The 21,309-nt window shown below is 44.2% G+C and overlaps 1 protein-coding gene across 1 annotated transcript; it reads right to left on the bottom strand.

Moving 5' to 3' along the window:
• Window positions 1–8,732: 8,732 nt before the first annotated feature.
• LOC110587672 (nuclear RNA export factor 2-like) lies at window positions 8,733–18,471 on the bottom strand. Its single transcript, XM_021697914.1, has 20 exons — window positions 18,299–18,471; window positions 17,913–18,066; window positions 17,532–17,615; window positions 17,313–17,417; window positions 17,116–17,196; window positions 16,926–16,995; window positions 16,690–16,778; window positions 16,462–16,569; window positions 16,175–16,284; window positions 14,486–14,522; window positions 14,015–14,083; window positions 13,874–13,929; window positions 13,627–13,734; window positions 13,448–13,506; window positions 13,222–13,337; window positions 13,087–13,129; window positions 12,433–12,505; window positions 11,695–11,877; window positions 9,124–9,184; window positions 8,733–8,985 (listed from the first exon to the last, which is right to left on the bottom strand). Exons 1-20 carry the CDS (start codon window positions 18,331–18,333, stop codon window positions 8,941–8,943), a joined length of 1,686 nt encoding a protein of 561 aa, XP_021553589.1. The 5' UTR covers window positions 18,334–18,471; the 3' UTR covers window positions 8,733–8,940.
• Window positions 18,472–21,309: the final 2,838 nt, after the last annotated feature.

The raw sequence follows: 21,309 nt of genomic DNA, 5'->3' as shown, positions 1-21,309 counted from the left end.
GCTCCTACACTGTTGGTGGGAATGCAAGCTGGTGCAGCCACTCTGGAAAACTGTATGGAGGTTCCTCAAAACGTTGAAAATAGAGCTACCCTATGACCCAGCAATTGCACTACAGGGTATTTACCCCAAAGATAGCACTGTGAATTGTGCAAGACTGTTGAATCTCAGATCTCTACCTCTGAAACAAATAATGCAATATATGTTAAGAAAAAAAAAAGAAGAAGAAGAAGGTAGCAGGAGGGGAAGAATGAAGCAGGGGAAATCGGAGGGGTAGATGATCCATGAGAGACAATGGACTCTGAAAAACAAACTGAGGGTTCTAGAGGGGAGGGGGGTGGGAGGATGGGTTAGCCTGGTAATGGGTATTGAGGAGGGCACATTCTGCATGGAGCACTGGGTGTTATGCACAAACAATGAATCATGGAACACTACATCTAAAACTAATGATGTAATGTATGGGGATTAACATAAGAATAAAAAAATATATATACAAATGTAGTGATCCAAAGGGGTTTGTGCACCCCAATGTTAATAGCAGCAATGTCCACAACAGCCAAACTATAGAAAGAGCCAACATGTCCATCAACAGATGAATGGATAAAGAAGATGTGGTATACACACACACACACACACACACACACACACACACACACACAATGGAATATTATGCAGCCATCAAAAAATGAAATCTTGCCATTTGCAACGACGTGGATGGAACTAGAAGGTATTATGCTAAATGAAATAAGTCAATCCGAGAAAGACAAGTATCATATGATCTCACTGATATGAGGAATTTGAGAATCAAGACAGAAGATCATGGGGGAAGGAAGGGAAAATGAAACAAGACGAAACCAGAGAGGGAGACAAATCATAAGAGACTCTTAATCTCAGGAAACAAACTGAGGGTTGCTAGAGTGGAAGGGGGTGGGAGGGATGGGGTGGCTGAGGGATGGACATTGGGGAGGGTATGTGCTATGGTGAGTGCTGTGAATTGTGTAAGACTGTTGAATCACAGACCTGTACCTCTGAAACAAATAATACATTATATGTTTAAAAAAAAAAAGAAGAAGAAGATAGTAGGAAGGGAAAAATGAAGGGGGGGAATCGGAGGGGGAGACGAACCATGAGAGACTATGGACTCTGAGAAACAAACTGAGGGTTTTAGAGGGGAGGAGGGTGGGGGGATGGGTTAGCCCGGTGATGGGTATTAAGGAGGCTACATACTGCATGGAGCACTGGGTGTTTTCTGGAAACAATGAATCATAATATCAAAGTATCAAAAGCTAATGATGTAATGTATGCTAACATAACATAATAAAATAAAATTAATAAAAATGTTATACACACACATACATACATATACATATATATTCATACTGTAGGTGCCTTTACCTTCCATTTGATAATTTGATATAACAGTACATTCTTCAGATGAATATAAGGCCTGATTCCTATAGTTCTAAGACACTCACTTTTATTGCTATACAATATCACACTATAAAAATGAATCACAATGCATTTTGGGGGCCACCTTTGATGGACATTTTGTTTTTTCCTATACTTTTGCTCTCACAAACAATGCTGAAATGAGCATTATTATAGATGAAACCATGTGCCCACTTGCCAGATATTCTCTAGTTCTTACTACTCAAAGTGTGATCCATGCAATAGCAGTTTCAGCATCACCTGGTGTACTAGTTAGGGTTTTCCAGACAAACAGAGCCAATAGCTTATGTGTGTGTGCGTGCACACGTGTGTGTGTGTATGTGTGTGTGTATTTTCCTTTTTTCTTTCAGTTTCATTGAGACATTACTGACATACAGCACTGTATAAGTTTAAGGTATACAGCATAATGACTTGACTTACGTATATTGTAAAATGATGACAGTCGGTTTACTTAACATCAATCCTCTCATAGATATTTAATTTTTTTAATTTAAATTCAGTTAGCCAACATATAATATATCGTTAGTTTTTGATATTTTAAAAAGCAAAAACAATGTGTTTTTTTTCTTATAATGAGAACTTTTAGGATTTGCTCTCTTAGTAACATTCAAATACACCATACAGCAGTGTTAACTATAGTCATCATGTTGTACATTACATCCCCACTAGTTTTTTATGTTATAACTGGAAGTTTGTAGCTTTTGATCACTTTCATCCAATTCCCAGGACACCTGATCTCCTGCTTCCAGTAACCACAAATCTGATCTCTCATTTTTTTTATGAGTTTCTTTTGTTTTGTTTTTGTATTCCACGTATAAGTGAGGTCATACAGTATTTGTCTTTCTCTGTCTGACTTATTTCACTTAACATAATGCCTTTAAAGTGCATCCACGTTGTCACAGATGTCAGGGTTTCTTCTTTTCTATAGCTAAATAGTATACACACACACACACACACACACACACACAGACTCACCACCAACAGTACACAGGGTTCCCTTTTCTCCATATTTGTCAGCATTAATTATCTCGCCTTTTTTTTAAAAGATTTTTTTGTTTATTTGAGAGAGAGAGAGCAGGAGCTGGGGGGGAAGGGCAGAGGGAGAGGAAGAAGCAGACTCCCGGCTGAGCAGGGAGCCCAACACAGGGCTCGATCCCAGGACCCTGGGATCATGACGTGAGCTGAAGGCAGATGCTTAGCCAACTGAGTCACCCAGGCACCTGTGTCTCTTGTCTTTTTTATGATAGCCATTCTAACAGGTGTGAGGTGATATTTCATTGTGGTTTTGATTTGCATTTCCCTAAAGATTATTGATGTTGAGTACCTTTTCATGTATCTGTCAGCCATTTCTATATTTTCTTTGGAGAAATGTCTATTCAGGCCTTTGCTCATTTTTTAATTGGATTGCTTGCTGTTATTGAGTTGCATGAGTTCTTTATATATTTTGGATAGTAACCCCTTATATGATATATGGGGTATATGATATATGATTTGCAATATTTCCTCCCATTCCATAGGTTGAATTTTTATTTTGTTGTTGATCTTTTTTTTGTTTTTTCTGAGCAGAAGCTTTTTAGTTCGATGTGGTTCCACTTGTTTAATTTTGATTTTGTTGCGTGCGCTTAAGGTGTCATACCCAAGAAATCATGGCCAAGATTCATGTCAAGGAGCTTTCTTCTCTATGTTTTTTTTTTCTAGGAGTTTTATGGTTTTAGTTCTTACAAATGGTGTAACATAGAAGTCTAGTTTTATTCTTTTACATGTGAATATCCAATTTTCCCAGCACCATTTATTGAAGAGATAGTCTATTCTCTATTGAGTATTCTTGACTTGCTTGTCAAATATTAGTTGCCTGTATATGCTTGGCTTTATTTCTGGGCTCTCAATTCTTTTCTATTGATCTATGTGTCTGTTTTTATGCCAATACCATGTAGTTTTGATTACTCTAGCTTTGTGATACAGCTTGAAATCAGGAAATGTGATGCCTCCCAGTTTGTTCTTCTTTCTCAGGATTGCTTTGGTTATTCAGTGTCTTTTGTGGTTCCATATAAATTTGAGGATTGCTTTTTTCCATTTCTATAAAAAAAATGCCATTAGAATCTTGATAGGGATTGCATTGAATCTATAGATGGTTTGGGTAGTATGGACATTTTAACAATATTAATTCTTTCCATCTATGACTTCTTTCCAATTATTTGTGTTCTTCAATTTCTTAAATCAATGTTTTGTAGTTTTCAGTGTAGTGACCTTTCACCTCCTTGGTTAAATTTATTCCTAAGTATTTTATTGTTTTTGGTGCTAGTGTAAATGAGATTGTTTCTTTTTTGTTTGTTTGTTTCAGATTTTTATTTAAATTCTAATGAGTGAACATAAAGTGTAATATTGGTTTCAGGAGTAGAATTTAGTGATTCATCACTTACATATAACACCCAGTGCTCAACACAAGTACCCTCCTTAACATCCATCATCCATTTAGTCTGACCCCTGCCCACCTCCCCTCCATCAGCCCACAGTTATTTCATTTGTTTTGTTTCTTAAATTCCACATAGGAGTGAAATCATATGGTATTTGTCTTGCTCTGACTGACTGATTTCACTCAGCATAATACACCGTAGCTCCATTCACACTGTTGCAAATGGCAAGATTTCATTCTTTTTGATGGCTGGATAATAGTCTCTCTCTCTCTCTCTCTCTCTCTCTCTCTATATATATATATATATATATAAGAGGTGATATATTATTACAAAGATTTATTTATTTATTTGAGAGAGAGTGGGGGAGGGGTAGAGGGAGAGAAACTTTAAGCAGACTCCCCACTGAGCGTGAAGCCGCACGTGGGCCTTGATCTCAAGAGCCATGAGATCATGAACTGAGACAAAACCAAGAGTTGGATGCTCAACCGACTGAGCCACCCCGGCACCCCTACACCACCTCTTCTTTATCCATTCATCAGTCAATGGACATTTGGGCTCTTTTCATAATTTGACTATTGTTACTAATGCTGCTATAAACATCGGGGTGCATGTGCCTCTCCGAACCTAGGAGTGCAATTGCTGGGTTGTAAGGTAGTTCTATTTTTAACTTTTTGAGGAACCTCCATACTGTTTTCCACAGTGGCTGCATGAGTTTGCATTCCCACCAACAGTTTGCATTCCCTCTAACCCTTTCTCCACATCCTCGCCAACCTCTGTTGTTTCCTGTGTTGTTAATTTTAGCCATTCTGACAGGTGTGAGGTGGTATCTCATCGTGGTTTTGATTTGTATTTCCTTGATGATGAGTGATATTGAGCATCCTTTAATGTGTCTGATGGCCATTGGATGTCTTCTTTGGAAAAATGTCTATTCATGTCTTCTGTCCATTTCTTAGCTGGGTTATTTGTTTTTTGGCTGTTGAGTTTGATAAGTTCTTTATAGACTTTGGATAATAACCCTTTATCTGATATGTCATTTGCAAATATCTCCTCACATTCCATAGGCTGCCTTTTAGCTTTGTTGATTGTTTCCTTCACTGTGCAGAAGATTTTTATCTTGATGAAGTCTCAATAGTTGATTTTTGCTTTTGTCGTAAATGGGGTTGTTTTCTTTATGTCTTTTCCAGATAATTCACTGTTGGCACATAGAAATGCTACTCATTTTTGTATGTTAATTTTGTATTCTGCCACTACTGAATTCATTGATTAGATCTAACAGTTTTGGGTAAAATCTTTAGGATTATCTCTGTATAAAATCATGTCATCTTCAAATAGAGATAGTTTCACTTCTTCCTTTCCAATTCTGATGCCTTTTATTTCTTTTTGACACCTAATTGCTTTGGCAAGGACTTCTGGTACTATGTTGAGTAGAAGATGTCCAAGTGGGCACCTTTGTCTTATGCCTGATCTTTGAGAAAAAGCTTTTAACCTCTTACCATTGAGAATGATGTTAGTGGTGGGCTTGTCATATATGGCCTTTGTTATGTTGAGGTATGTTCCTTCTATAACTAATTTGTTAAGAGTTTTTATCATGAACAGGTGTTGGAATTTGTCAAAGGCTTTTTCTGCTTCTATTGAGGGACCATGTAATTTTTTTCTTTCATTCTATTAATACGATGTATCACATTTACTGATTTGCTTATGTTGAACCATCCCTGAATCCCAGGGATAAATCCCACTTGATCATGGTGAATTATCCTTTAATGTGCTGCTGGAATTGGTTTGCAAATATTTTATTGATTTTTTTTTTTGCATCTATATTCATCAAGGATATTGGCCTGTAGTTTCCTTTTCTAGTAGTGCCCTTTTCTAGTTTTGATATAAAAGTAATGCTGGCCTCGTAAAATGAATTTGAGAATGTTCTTTCCTCTTCAAATTTTTGGAAGAGTTTGAGAAGGATTGTCATTAATTTTTCTATAAATGTTGGGTAAGATTCACCAGTGACGCCATCTGGTCCTGAATTTTTCTTCATTGGGAGATTTTTTTTTTTTTTAATGCTCGTCCAATCTTCTTACGAGTAATTGGTCTGTTCGGACTTTTTATTTCTTCCTGATTCCATCTTAGTAGGTTGTATGTTTCCAAGAATTTTTCCATTTCTTCTGGGTTGTCCAGTTTTTTGGTGTATCATTGTTCATTCTTTTTTTTTTTTTTTTTTTTTAAATTAAGGAGTTGGCTCATGCTATTGTGGAACCTGACAAGCCCCAAATCTGCAGGATAGGCTGGCAGGCTGGAGACCTAGGGAAGAGGTGCAGTTCAATTTTGAAGGTGGTTTGCTGGCAGAATTCCCTCTTCCTTCAGGGAGGTCAGTCTTTTCTCTGTTAGGCCTTCAACTGATTGGATGTGACCCACCCACATAATGAAGAGTAATCTGCTTTGCTCTAAGATTTAAATATTAATCTAATCCCAAACAATCCTTATAGAAATATCCAGAATAATGTTTGACCAAGTATCTGGGTACCACAGTCTACCTAAGTTGACACATAAAACTAACCATCACAGCTGGGATCCTGTTACAATTGCAAAATTTCAGACCCTGCCACAGACACTCTCCCCCCCAACCCTCAGAAATCATGCCATCCTACCATTACATTACTACCTTTCTTTGATGCAGGTTAGGGTGCTAAGAACAGCCAGACACCATTTCTCCCTGCTTTATTTTGGCAGGGGTGTGAGACACTGTTTATTCTTGTATGATCTAGGGCCAAGGCTTCTGCCCTTGGTTATGGTCACTGAAGGGGTGATGTGTTCACATCCAAGACTGACTTTCTCCAGCACAGGGGTTACAGGGTGGTAGAATCATAAGGAGAAGTGCTTGAAGAGAAATTCTGTGATCATTAAAGAAATGGCAAGTAGGATAAATAGAATCCATATTTAGAAAGATAAGCAGCAGTTATACACTAGAGCTAGGGGTGGAGTTTCCAGGCAGGAATCCTAGGGATAAGGGCCTCAGTTCAGAGCAAGATCTGGGACAAAGTGTTGGGAACAGAGTAAAATACTGGAGTCAGAGAGATTTTTAGGAAAGGCACAGAAGCTAGTTGGAGATAGAAAAAGCCATCATCAAGGCCACTCCTCCCGGAGTTCCTGCAGCTGCTTCTGGGGTTCCTTCCCGACAGAGGTTCCTGGGTCCTGATGGGATACGGGGAGGGGTCCACCACCCATCCCCAGTAGCAGCCTTTGTGAGAAGGGCATCTGGTTGGAGGTGTCCATAAACTTGATGCCTTTGTACCATGGGACCAAGGGAATTGGCAGAATTGGCAGGAGAATGAGTGACTGGAAGTCCATGGCATCTGAGCTAGCTAGGGAAGGAGGCCAAGGATGTGGAAACCTAATGATGTAGATGTAATGATGTAGAGAGAGGCAGTAAGGGGCCATGCAATGGGTTCCGTGGTCCCTGCCCATGAGGGAACTCAGCTCAGAGAGCCTAATCTGAGCCAGACACTGCAACTGCTCGCTAACATGTGAGACTGCCTCTATTCCTCACAATGCAGACTCAGTTCTCTGGGTGAGGAGGCTGAGACTTGTCTTTGACCACGGAGGCACTACATGGAATAGCATGGAATTACTCCTTATGTAATGGCAATTATTCCTTCAGTTCATATTTCTAAGAAATTCACACACCCCCGTATGGATTCCTTGTGTAAATGTACATAAAGAACTGAAAAGTGGCAAGTGGTAGGAAATGACTTACGTGAGACCTGCCAATAGAGGCATAATTTGTAAACTGGTGGTACCTCACCAGTGCCATCATTTATATAGGATGGTAGTGAGAAACTTGGTACTGCTACCATTTTAATTTCGAGATTTATGCCTGTCAGGGACGCCTGGGTGGCTCAGTCGGTTAAGCGTCTGCCTTCGGCTCAGGTCATGATCCCAGGGTCCCGGGATCGAGTCTCGCGTCGGGCTCCCTGCTCTGCGGGGAGCCTGCTTCTCCTTCTGCCTCTGCCTCTCTCTCTCTCTGTCTCTCATGAATAAATAAATAAAATCTTTAAAAAAGAGAGAATTATGCCTGCTTGTGGTCTAAAGTCCAAACATTACAGAAGTGTGGAAAATAAATTGCACAAGTGTCCCTTTCAACTCTTGTCTGCGATTCGGAACTGCCAATTGCTGATCATTGAGAAAGGTCCCACAGAACCGACCATAATGTGAGATTCCGTGCTATTGTTGTTTGTCTGGAAGTGAAACTAAATGTCTGAATCCCCTCAAGCACATGGACACGGAGCACCCTTGTCAGCTCTCTGAGAAATGCACTGGGCAAACCGGCTGGCTCTCCCTCACTCTCAGGTGCTAAAGTGAGATCCCTCCCACAGTGCACCTTCAGAGAGGGGGAGGGGGCAGTACAGTGGCTGGATGAGAAGACAAATGCAAGCATGGTGAGCGGTGTGGGAGGGCCCATCTCCCATTCACTTGTGTGCAACTCATAAAACTGTTGACAGTATGCCTTTGAATGCATTCAAATGATTAGGAATAAGAAGTAAATATATGTGAGTCCTCATCTTCCTTCCTTCCACAGCCCTCACTAGCTGGTAGGCAGCCCTTGCAAAGCCCGTACTGTTCCAGGTCACATGCCTGCTTTTGCAGGCCTCCAGGTAGAGCATCTGACTGAGTCACACTGTTTCCAAAGGCCAATCCCTGGAAGCAGTGTGTGTACCTTCTCACCAGAACTTATTGACATACTACCTATGGAGTCAAGCCTGTGTACCTGCCGGGGACTGCCAGGGTGAATAACGTCGGGGAGAGGACAGGGCCTTTTAGGCCTGGACTCACTGGCTCATGGTTGGGGCAGGAGAAGAGCGATCCAGGACACACAACACACAACGTGCAACATAACTCTTTATTATGAAAATAAACAGCAATCATGTGTGGGCAAAATACGTGGAACAACTGATCCTTCAGGTGGTTATGTTACCTGGCTTGCAAGGTAATTTTGATTTCTTGGTCAGCCAGGCCTCCATCCCCAGTCATGGGCATGGCCTTAGGTTGGAGAAAAGAGAAACAATGATGACGTGGACATCCAAGGCTTCTTTTAGGTGATTTGCTTGAAGGCCTCCTCTGGGATCTTGCCCTCATTCTGGAGGGAAGGAGTTGGGACATCAGAAGACCCAGATCCGGAGTCTCATTCCCAGGCCACCCAGCCCCCACCTTCTTGGCCTTCCTGAAGGCCCAGAAATGCCCATCTGTAGCCCGCTTAATGACTCCTAGACCTCACCTTGAGCATAGTGAAGACCTGACCAGCTCTGGTATAGTTCCACTCGTTGTCCTGAAGGCACCTGGAGTGGGAGAACAGGTGATCTCCATTAGTACCACAGTACAGACATGCTGACCATGCGATGCTAAATCTGTGCCACTTTTTTTGCTGGGATGCATGTACCGGTATGAACACTATGTGCAATGATGAAGAAAGACCTAGTGAAAATGCCTATCACTGGCATTCATGCCCACTAGAATTCAAAACAGAAAATAAAGCTCTCCAAAAGAACAAGAGAACTTAATATACATTGATAAAGAAAGACGTTCAAGAAAATAAATGGAAAATTTAAGAGTACAAGTTTCTAATCGTTTTTATTGAGATATAATGCACATACCATTTTATTGTTTTTTATGCACATACCATTTTAAAGTGTGCAATTCAGTGTTTTCTTAGTATAGTCACAAGATTGCACAACCATCACCATTATCTAATTCCCATATAATTTTATCGCCTAAAAAAAAAAAAAAAAACTCCTTAAACATTAGAGATGACTTCCTATTCCTCCCCTTTCCCCAGACCCTGGAAAACGCTAATCTGCATTTGGTCCCTGTGGATTTGCCTATGCTGGGCATTTCGTATAAATGGAATCATACAATATGTGACCTTTTGAGGCTTGCTTCTTTCACTTAGCATGTTTTCAAGGTTCATCCATGGCATGGCATATATCAGAACTGTATTCTTTTTATGACTGAATAATATTCTACCATGTGGACGTACCAGATTTGTTTATCCATTCATCAGCTAAAGGACATTTGGGTTGTTTCCACTTTTTGGCTATTATGAATAATGCTGCTATGAACATTCCTGTACAAGTTTTAGAGTGAACATATGTTTTCCTTAGATACTTGGGCGTGGAATTACTGGGTCATAGGGTAACTCCAGGTTTAACATTTTGGGGAGCTGCCAAAATGTTTTCCCCAACCACTGTTCCATTTTATATTCTCATCAATAATACATAAGAACTCCAATTGCTCCACATCTGCACCAACACTTGTTATCATTCATTTTATTGATTAAAGCCATCCCAGTGGGTGTGAAGTAGTAACTCATTGTGGGTTTAATCTGCATTTCCTTAATGACTAATGGTGCTGAGAAGTTTTAAATGTGCTCCTCGGTCCCTTGTATATCTTCTTTGGAGAAATGTCTATTCAGACCCCCCTTCCACTTTTTAAAATTGGGTTCTTTGTCCTTTTGCTGTTGAGCTGCAAGGGTTCTTCATATATTCTTGTCAGATATGTGATTTGCAAATATTTTCTCCCATTCCTTTGGCGGGATTTTCACTCTTTTGATAGTGTCCGTTGGTGCACAACAGCTTTTAATTTTGCTGAAGCCCAATTTATCTATTTTTCTTTGGTTGCTTGTGCTTTTGGTGTCAGATATAAGAAACACTTGCCTAATTAATGAAAACTTACACCTATGTTTTCTTCTAAGATTTTTATAGTTTTCGCTCTTAACCTTTAGATCTTTGATCCATTTATAGTCTATGTGTGTACATGATGTGAATCTGGGGTCAAAATTCATTGTTTTGCATGTGGATATCCTGTTGTCCCCGTACCACTTGCTGAAAAGACTATTTCTTTTCCCAACAGATTGCTTTTCAGCACTCTCACTGACAATCAATTGACCATAAATGTGAGGGTTTATTTGTGGACTCTCAATTCTACTCCATTGATTCATGCACTGTCCATATGCCAGCACCACATAGTCCTGATTACTGTACCTTTGTAGCAAGTTTTGAGATTAGGGAGTGTGAGTCCTCTAACTTTGTTCTTTTCTCTCGAGATAGTTTTGGTGCACTTACATATGAAGTTTAGGATAACCTTGTCAATTTTTGCAGAGAAGGATTCTGACAGGGATTGTGTCGAATCTGTAGATTGCTCTAGGTATTACTGCCATCTTAACAATATTAAGCCATTTAGCAACATTCCAACCCATGGAAATGGGATATCTTTCCATTTATTTAATTTTTTTCCATTTATTTAATTTTTATTTTAATTTTTTTTCCATTTATTTAATTTTTTTCCATTTATTTAATTTTTATTTTAATTTTTTTCCATTTATTTAATTTTTTTAAGTATGGATTTCAGAGTATAGGATTTGTGCTTCTTTTGTTACATTTGTTTCCAAATATTTTACTACTTTGATGCTATTGTAAATGGGCTTGTTGTCTTAATTTCATTTTGGGACTGCTCATTGCAAGTACATAGAAATGCAAATGAGTTTTGTATATTGGTCTTTTATCCTGTAACCCTGCTGAGTTTATTAGTTCTAGTAGCTTTTTGGTGGGTTCTTTCAGATTTTCTATATATAAGACAATGTCATCGAGCATTATACTGTTTTTTAAACCCTTCACATATATAATAGTATGATACCTTTTCCATGGGCCCACTTTCTTTCCTCTTTTTTTTTGGAAGCAAACTATCCAAAATGCTATTTTTCCAAATTTCCTGTGAGTTTCTTTGATTCACGCTCCTCCACCCAAGTCGCTGTCCCAACTCACCCTTCTTCCCATGTACACCCAGCACTCACTTCTGAGACCACTCGAGTTTCATCCCAGACTGAGTGGAGAAAGCATGCACCATTTCCTGCTGCTCCTGGGAGCGGGTGGGCATGGAGCTGGAGGTCAGTGTAGGCTCTTGGTTGGAGAATGCACTCTGAGTCTCAGTGGGGGTGGCATCTCTCACAAACAGCTCATCATTCACGATGCATAGACTGAAGGGAAAATGGGCCCTCAGACAAGTGGATGAATGTACAACTCCACATCCCCAACAATGATCCTGCTCCCACGGCCACTCAGCAACCAGATTCCTTCCATACCTCTACTGTGCCTGCCCCCCTGCCCCCAGATTCCTTGGCTGGTGCCTCCACCCCTCCCACAGAGCCCACCTTTGCAGGGACTGTCTACCAGCCTCACTAGATGTGTACTTAACCTGCAACCCAGGGATGATTTTACACCCACATTTATCCCTTACAATAGCTCAAGGGAATGGACAGTCTAATCCCCATTTTCCAAGGAAGACAATGAGTCACAGAGAGGTCATGTGACTTAACCAAGATCACACACAGCCAGTGAGTGCTGGGGTCAAGAAGAGAACCCAGTGCTCTAACTCCAGAGCCCACGTTCTTAACCACCAGACCAGACCGCTCCTTGGATCTACCTGTTGGCTTCCCACAATACTGAGAAAACCAAGATGTCTTCACCACCACGTTCCCACACCCCTGAGCTCAGGCTGGGACGAGCATTCCCACCTACAGCGTAGCACTCACCTGGAACTGCCGGCAGGGGTAACGATGAAGGTCCGGGTGAAGGCACGAACAGAACCCTGAGACGTTCCCTCCACTTTAACAACAAACAACAATACCCCATTAGAGTTGCACATGCTTCACATGCCCACACAGTGTTCCCAGTCAGGGTCTGACTTGATACTCATGCTGAAGGGGACAATTGTTCACTGGGAGTCGGGGTGTCTGGTATGGGGATGGCAACAGTAGGAACAAAATGCTCCCAGTGACAGGGCCTCTACTATGTGACAGGTGGTGGGACAACCACTTCACAAGTTCATTTGATTAATTTTTCACAGCTGCCCGAGAGGTGGGTGTTATTAGCCCCATTTTGCAAACGAGGAAACTTAGAGGTTAAGTAACCACCCCAGGTAGATCTCAGAATAAGGATCTGGGATGACAGCCATGAAACTCATTAGGGAAACAGACTGTGTCCCTAATGCCCAAGCTGTGTGGGGCAGACAGGCATAGACCCGGTTCAGACCAGGATGGTTTGGGGACAGAGTGGAGGCAGGAGAACACAGCAGGAATAGGAAGAGAAGGAAAGGGATCAGGGAAGCTGGGACAGTTCTGAGAGGGAGCCCAGCCAGCGGGGAGGAAGCCGTGGGGCATCTGGGGAGGGGCCCAATGCACACTCACCTTCCTTGAACACCCCGTTAACAGAGAAGCAGAGCATCTTCTCCTGAAAGGGAATGGCCCAGGTGCTAAGTCACCTAAACTTCCTACCCACCCGTGGCTTTCTGGAGCTGCCCTTGGGAGGAAGCACGTGCTCACCGTCTGGAACCACATGTCCACCAAGAAGGAGCTGAGGTCATGCTGTGTTTTGGGCAGCACACAGAGGGAGCCCACGATGTCACGCTTTGTGTGCTTCAGCGGCTGAACACACAGGGCTATGCGGGGAGGAGATGCAAGCTCAGGTCGGGAGTTGCCACACCCTGGGCCCTATAATTACCCCTGCACACCCCCTTTCCCTGCCCAATCTTCCTCATCACACACGCACAGGGTTCCTTGGGCTTCTTCATATTCCTGCTTTCCTTGAAGTACTCGCACAAGCTGCTTCTAGCAGAGAAAGAGGAACAGAAGGTGGTGGTCTGGCCAGTGTGGGTATTTCCAGGAGCTTCCCTGTATCCACTGGGGAGCCACAGGGCCGAGGAGCAGAGTTTGAGCTTTGCTACTCACAGGGCTGGGTCCTCGGCGTTGAAGGGAATGGCCAGGGAGAAGCAGGCCTCATCATGGTAGGCATCGAGGAGACCCTGACGGTCTCCAGAATCGTAGATCAAATAGTATCTGTGGGAGAGTAATGAGGACAGTCTATCTCTGTGGTCTGGACCTCAGATGAGATTTCCAGACCCAGTCAGCAGTCCTGAGCTTGGGTGGCCTCACCCATCCTAGCCAACCCCTTCCCCAGATTCCCAGGAGTACTTACTGCTGCAGAAATTGCAGGACTAGACTCTTCAGTGCATCAGATCCTTTGTAACTTTCCTGGAATCAAAAGACATTTGAGATTATGTGGCTGATAAAGCCTCCCTTGTAATAGCCCAAATATTGTTGATCAATTTTCCCTCACCTTGCAGGGCTTTATCAAGCAGGGTGTGTCATTATCAATGATAACTGGTGGTGATAACTCCTGGCCATCCTGGAGAAGGGAAGAAGAAGTCAGCAGTGGAGACCAGGGAGGTGGCCCTGGATGATCAGGGGAAAAGATGAGCCCAAGAGAGGGTGAGGGTCAGAGATTAAGTATGAAAGGGCACTGGAAATTACATGGACAAGATTACAGTGGGTGTCTTCATCATGACATCCTGAAAGTATTTACTATTATATGCAACTTTTGTCTGTGTGTGTGTGTGTGTGTGTGTGTGTGTGTGTGTGTGGATATTTTTCCAGAAAACATATTCATGTCTTTTTCAGGAGTCCTGGTCTCCTAAAATGGATAAGGGTCTGACACAAACCTGTAATCTAGGCAAGACCCAAAGGGCTTGAGGGCAGGTGTGGTGGTGATCAATGTTAGTAAGAGACAATGATGAATGTAGTCACTTACCAGGTGTAACAACTTAGGAAAACAATCCTTGATGGCACTGTCCCAAACCCAAAATAGAAAGAAGTTGACTGTTAGGCCAGGGTTGCGAAGCCTCCCTCCTACCCTTTCCCTCCCTTCCCTCCCTCTCCTTTCCACTGGGTAGCTCCCCCCTGGACTGCCCTGACTCCCTTCTTCAGTGGCACAAGAAGCAACATTTGGAACCCAGGCTCCAGGGCTGCCTTCCCCTTCCTGCTTCCCTTCCTTCCTCCAAGTCCCCACTGAAGACTCCAGAGAGAAGAGGGAATGGAGTGGGAGCCCAGCACTCTGCTACCTCACTAGGGGTCCAGCATGCTGCAGGACCATGATACCCCCCAGGGATGGCCCAAGATGCTAGGGCAGGGAGGTGAGTGAGGCAAGGCCCAGGAGGCAGGGATGGAGAGGGAGGGGGATGAAGGCAGAAGAGGGAGTGAAGGTAGGAGGGGAGAGGTGGGAGAGACATAGGGGAACCAGAGACAAAGGAGGAAAGAAGGCAGAGCAAAAGGAAGGGAAAGAAGCTCTACCATGGTGGTGGGGATCAGGAGGAAGAGAGAAGAAGGGGCAAATGGCTCCCCGGCTGCAGTCCTTTCCTTCATCTGCCCTAACTGGCCCTGGCACCCAAGGTAAGAATGGAAAACATGCAGGTGTTGGGCTGGGGGCCCATTGCATGCTAGTTGAAACTTTGTCACCTGTGTGAACTCAGTCTGAGCCGGGCATGGGAAATGAGGCAGCCACGGGGGCAGGAGACCTTCCCCAGAGGGAGTAGAGGGTCAAGCCCCAGGTCAGCATGGGGCTGAGGGTCTGTGGACCCCTCTTATGATCACTGCCTTCCCTCCTGATGGCCCCTTTGCACCTGTGCCTGTCTCAGTCGGTTCCTTGCCTGAGCAATCATACCTGTGCTGGGCTACCCAGGCTTCTCTGAAGGGCCAGTCAGGATGATGTGATGTGCAGAGGGAGGGGAGGGGGCAGTGCCTCTGAGAGGCTTGTCCTTCTGTCCTCTCAAGCATCTCTGCCATCTGACTCCATTCCTGCCTCAGGAAGCCCTCTGCTCACTGGCAGTCACCCATTTCTAGCCCCTTGACTCAGGGAACCCTGGTTTCTCCCAAGGAGGGCCTTGCTCTTGGCATTGGGTCAGAGGAATGGCTGTCATGATGGCAGGCCCCCAGGACCTTGGCCCTCAGCACGGGGCAGGAAAGCCACCATGGCCGCCTGAGATTAGAGAGGGCAACCCTTTTGGAGCAAGGGCAGGAGGTCCCCTCTCAGAACAAGGGAGAGAATGTCCATCTCGGCAGGGAGTAGGAAAGCCTGTCTCAGCATGAGGCCCTGGGCTGGAGGACCCTTCTCAGTCCAGGGCACAAGCATCTGGCTCAAGGCTGGTCACTCCCGGTCCTGGGGAGGAGGAGGAGCCCTGCTTCTTGGAGCACACTCTTGGAAGGCATGCTAAAGAACTCTGAATGCAGAGAGGTGGAAACAGACCCCAGACCAGGAGAACAGGTGAACAGTCAGAGGAAGGAAACTCCTTATAGGTGAGGGACACGGAGAGAGGAGAAGCTGGGGCCTATGGCCATTCTGGAGGACCAGGGTTGCAGCTTCCTGCATACATGCATTCTCAGGGACAGTTCAGGCTCCCGGGACCAAAGGTTCCCAGGACGTGTGAGAGGTGTTCACACTGACCTTATGTAGGTGGGCTGGTCTGGAAAGGTGTCACACAAGGGGTTCCCTTCTAGCCAAAGCTCTTCAAGATCCAGCCCTTTCATCTTGTTTAACTCCCACACCAAGTTCAGCTGAGAAATATGGGGAAGAAAGTGGAAAGGAGTCCCAGGGAAAGAGAGACACACAGGCCCCTGCACCCCCAGCCCCCACGTTTCCACACAGGTACCTTCTCCTGCCTCCTGTCATCACTCTGATGAGCACTACCACTCACTGTCAACCCCAACTTTGATCTGGCTCCCTCTTCTCACCTCATTTTTGGAGAGGTTCAGGATCTTGACTGTGGGGACCATCTGTATAATGTCAGACAGGCCATCCAGCCCGTACAGTTTGTTGTTGCTCAAGTTCAAGGACAACAGCTGTTGGTGAAGAAGAGTTAGAGTGACAGTTACCATCTAGGGCCTCAGAGACAAATCTGTCCTCCACCCCATGAGTTCCACCCCCTACGATTAATAACAGCGCTGGGCCTAAGGCCTCACCTCGGGATAATTCTCTTCAATGATCTGCAAGGTGGCAGCCATGCAGTTTCTTCGATTCAGGATCATATCTATATCATGGCCCACCAAGTCTTCAGGAAGCCGAGAGGAGGCAATCAGAAGGCTGAGAGGGGTCCAGGGCCAGCACCAATCCCTCCCCACATCACCATCCCTCAGCCTCCCTCCCAGGCAGATCCCTGTGCCTTCACCTGCCCTAGAATTACTGCTGTCAAGGGTACCTGGGTCAAAGCGGAGACTCTGGAGGTCAAGAGCTTGCTGGGAGACGTCATAGCGTTTGTTCATGGTCAGCTGCAGAGGGAGATGGAGAAAGCCACTGGGGGGCTCTGGTGGGGATAGGGAAATCAGGGGCTGGAGGAAGAAGAAGTGGGTGTGGGTGTGGGCACACAATGGACCTTGAGTCTGCATTACCTTTAGCTGCTCCATTTCTTCTGGCTCCAACTTATACCGCACAGAGTAAGGTGCAGTAGAAGGATTGACAAAGATAGATATCTGCAGGAAGGAGACGTGGGGTCAGCACCAAGAACTTTCATTCCAAAGAAGACGACCAGCCCCTGCCCTGTCCTCCTGCCCCGGGACTAGGTAGAAGTAATGCCCTCAACACATACCTTTCGGTTCTCCTCGTCACAAATCTTGTAGCTGACATCCTTCAGTGTAGAGGCAGTGCCAACATCCTGGACAAAGAACCGAGCCTGGTTTCTCACGTAGTGAAACTGCAGGAGGGGGAGGCAACAATAATTTTGGAGGATAGAGTCTTCCTACTCAGTGGGCTCCCCCCGCCCCCACTTCCCTGTGCCCACTCATCTGGCTTCACCATCCTCTCTTACATCCACTGGAGTGAAGGGGACACTGCAATGGCTCTGGATTGAATTCATTAGCCATGTCTTATCATACTTTCTCCCATAGGGAATCTAAGGGTGAAGAGAAGGGATGGGAGTGAGGAGAGACAACACAGAATTAAAGAGGGAAAACAGACCCAACAGTGATCTTGTCTGACCTTCTACTGAGCTGTACAGGGCTTCGAAAGAAGGGACCACTGGCATTATTTCTTATTTTTTGTGCCAAACGTGGATTTCCTAGACCCTCCAATGGAATCTCCATTGGAAAGATCTCCTCCAAATAATTGACATAAGGATGTTTAATGTGGTCTTCCTTTTTATAAGGTTCCAGGGTATTCTATCTAATGCAGACCCTGCCAAGACACTCACGGTGATCTTGAACCAGCTCCCTGGGGTTCCATCTTGTGTGTTCTCCCCCATTTCTCTCCTCAGAGCTTTTCTATCTCTCCACACAGTAATATGGATATGGCCCTCATTTTGCCTTTTCACTCTCTTCTTGTAGCGCCAGGTGCTATAGGGAGTGCTGTGGAGGGGAAGTGGAGAGGAGGAGGGTCGCCATAAATGTTAAGAAAGTCTTCTTCTATACACCCTCACCTCTCTGTCACCAGGACAACAATTAGGATTGCTTGACCATTATTCCACTTCCGGCATTCTTCAGTTTTCCAGTGAGAGAACAAAAAGAAGACCAGGGAGAGTGAAAGAGTCACCTAGTCCCAGGGGCTGCTGCATGCAAACCAGTCTGCCTGGTCACTTACTGTCTTACTTGGGGGTCCTCCTGGACATCTCCCATCAGCACATTTCCATCATCCTCCTGGAAGTGTGAAGGCTGAGGCTCATATCCACCACGTTCATAACGACGGTTCCTCTTGCCAGAATTACCTCGGAAAGAACGCCAAAATTTCTTTCTTCCTTGAGGTGAGCTACCACCATCATTGTATTCTCAAAAAGGGGGACAAAAATACAAGTTTAAAGACACATCAGTGGTCCACTTACCGTGTACCACATCTTAGGCTAACACCACAGTAGGGCAAGCAAAGTGTCAACCTGCCCTAAGGGTCCAATCTCCCAAACCCTGGAAAGGAAACTCCTCTGCTTGTCCAGATAGGAGAGCCTTATTTGACAGATGGCACTATCAGGGGAGGAATCTTGGGGGAGGAGGAGGAGGAGAAAACTGTATTGAACCTTTTAAAGAATGAAGCAGATTTATTAAAACAAAACAAAACAAAACAGAGATGTGTGCATCCATGGATTAGACTGGAAACCAGCCATACACAGGGAAGACATCTGAATTGTACCTTCTCTCAGGCCTGTCTAAAAACCACACCAGTACTAGGGAGGCAATCTCTCTCATGCTTCCCAAATACAATCAGCCACCAGACTGATCCCACTAACAATCAGCAAGCTGTACTTCTTTGCTGGTGTAGTTCAAGCTTTAATGTCAGGTGGGACTGATGTAACAGCCTCCTAAGCTGTCCCCCTCCCTCCAGCCTTGCTGTCAACAATACTCAGTTTGAAATATGCAGAGTGAGCTTTCTTTTTGCCCAGCCCGAAATAACAAGGATCTGAATGACAAACCGGGATGATATGTCAACTAGCATTTCCAAGTGTGTAGGGATTCCTCTTTTTTCATTCTATTATTGATTTCTAACATGGGTCCATTATGGTCAGAGAACGTGCTCTGTGTGATTTAAAATTCGCTGAGGTTTGTTTGATGGTCCAGGAGATGATCTAGCTTGATGAATATTAAAAGAAAAACCCGAGTATTAAAAGGAGGAATAACGGCCCGTGGTCAATGTATGGTGTATGGGGGCTTCAGAGTCATCTTTGAGAACTGACATTACTTCAGAAATCACGTTGTCAAGGGGGAAGTGTTAAAAGTGAGCCAGCTAACAGCCACAGCATTCCCCAGACCGACCAGGTGAGTTGGGTGCCTAAACAGGGCCAGAGGCCTCCCTCATCAAGGTGATTCAGACAGGAGCGATCTCAAGCATAACCTTGTTTTGGGAATCTCACAGGAGGGTGGGCATGAGATTAAAAAGCCAGAGAGACCACGCACACACATGTGTGCGCACACACGCATATCCACTTACTGAAGGGTTGCATCTCGGCACGATCCCTGTCTCACCGCCGTTCTGCCAAAATCAAAGGCAACAACAGGAGCGTCGGAAATCAGCTGGTGCCTCTCACCCAGGCTGCCTGGGTTCCCCCTCAGTCTCTACCACAGTATTAACTGATCCTCACGCTAAGAAACGGTCGTGAGTGTCCTTTATGACATCATGTGTGTTCACATGGTACTTCCTGTGTCGGTTTGGAATTCTGCCTACATCATTGCTATGTCGTTGAGTACATGGCAATGGCATCCCTGCTATGGTAGGGAAAGAACAGGGTGAGAAGTAAAACACCACTTGCCCAGCAGCAACCAACATTAGCTCAGTGTTGGGCAGACTCACTAGAGTTCTTTGACCTCCTCACTAAAGTCCGAAAACAGGCTCACAGGCGTTAGGTACACTTCCCAGGATTTCTCAGCCAAGTCAGTGGAGGAATAGAAATTGTGTCCTCACCTATTGGTCCGCCTCCACATCCTAAGTGTTCCTCTAGCTAGTGTGCTTATTCTCCTTTAATGGTGGACTTTCAGGTCTCAAGGACAGATTTCTGTGAGCAGACCAGGGATGATGTTTTGTGAGCTGGGGTTAGTGACTCCTGCTTGGGTGGACCCAGGTGCCTTGGACCAAGTAGAGATATCGGCCTTGAACTAGATGAAGAAATCTGTTTCGATCACAGTGTTTGCAGATTAGGAGTCGCTTTGAGCTGGCAGTGTCTGGCATATAATGGGGCCTAATTAGTATTCGTTAAATGAATGTAGGCAATGTAGATTTGGGATCAACAAAGCCACTTTTGAGAATCCATACATCGCAACCATTTGTACCCACATCTACTTATTCCAGAAAAAATTGGGCTGCAGAACTGTTTCATAACCTGCTTGTAAAACTAGCATGTGTTGAATTTGTCTTTTGCAAAATTAGTATTTTTCACTAGCGTACAGTTAGAAATGGAGCTAATTACACCCCTCTTGATTAATGCTAAAACTACGGCTTTTCTGATCTGAGGAAGGGAGGCTTTTGCAAACTGGTGGCAGAAATGAGGAGAGGCCTTCCTTAAATCCAGCAGATATAGCTTCCTGGGTGTCTGGTATGTGTAGGAAGAATGTTCTGGACCTACAGGCTTGTTTGTGGGTGCTCAGCTTTGTGACAGCCAGTATCGTACTTGTGTCAGAGGAAAGCAAGAGTGTGTGCATGAGCATGTGTGTGTGCATGGGCATGTGCTAATATTATCTGTTTTACATTTGTATAACTAGATTACAGATACATGTATTTCAAATCATGTTGGAAAGTACATTGCCACACAAAACTGGACCCTAATGTACATTTTCATTTCATGCAATATATGCTATATACACCCAATTTTTGCTTCTTGTTTTTAATATGCCCTTTATTTTATTTTATTTTTTTTACATCTTGGCATTTTAATATTTGAATTGATTTTCAAATTTAAAGTATTAGAATTCTCTATACAAGGTATTCCTAACGGCAGAGGCCAAATTACCCAGTGGAGCATGGCTTGGGATTTAGGGCAGTTCCAAGATTTGAGTCTCTGCTCCACAGCTTCCCAGAAGAAGCACATAAATATTTTAAGAGACAATTTCCTAAGGATATTTACACCAGTGTACTTCTCCACTAACAGTGCAGGAGAGTCTACTTTCCTACAG

This window comes from Neomonachus schauinslandi, chromosome X (genome assembly GCF_002201575.2).
Source record: "Neomonachus schauinslandi chromosome X, ASM220157v2, whole genome shotgun sequence".
Taxonomy (NCBI): domain Eukaryota; kingdom Metazoa; phylum Chordata; class Mammalia; order Carnivora; family Phocidae; genus Neomonachus; species Neomonachus schauinslandi.
Note: the sequence above shows the minus strand (reverse complement) of the source record. Positions and strands in the feature narration are given on the sequence as shown.

Excerpts from the sequence above, each read along its gene's own strand:
- LOC110587672 (XM_021697914.1), bottom strand. The coding sequence starts at position 18,333 with ATGGGAGATGTCCAGGAGGACCCCCAAGTAAGACA. Across the intron at positions 17,616-17,912 it reads GGAGCTGGTTCAAGATCACC|ATTCCCTATGGGAGAAAGTA; the intron begins GTGAGTGTCTTG and ends CTTCACCCTTAG. Across the intron at positions 16,779-16,925 it reads GAGTCTCCGCTTTGACCCAG|ACTTGGTGGGCCATGATATA; the intron begins GTACCCTTGACA and ends GGCTTCCTGAAG.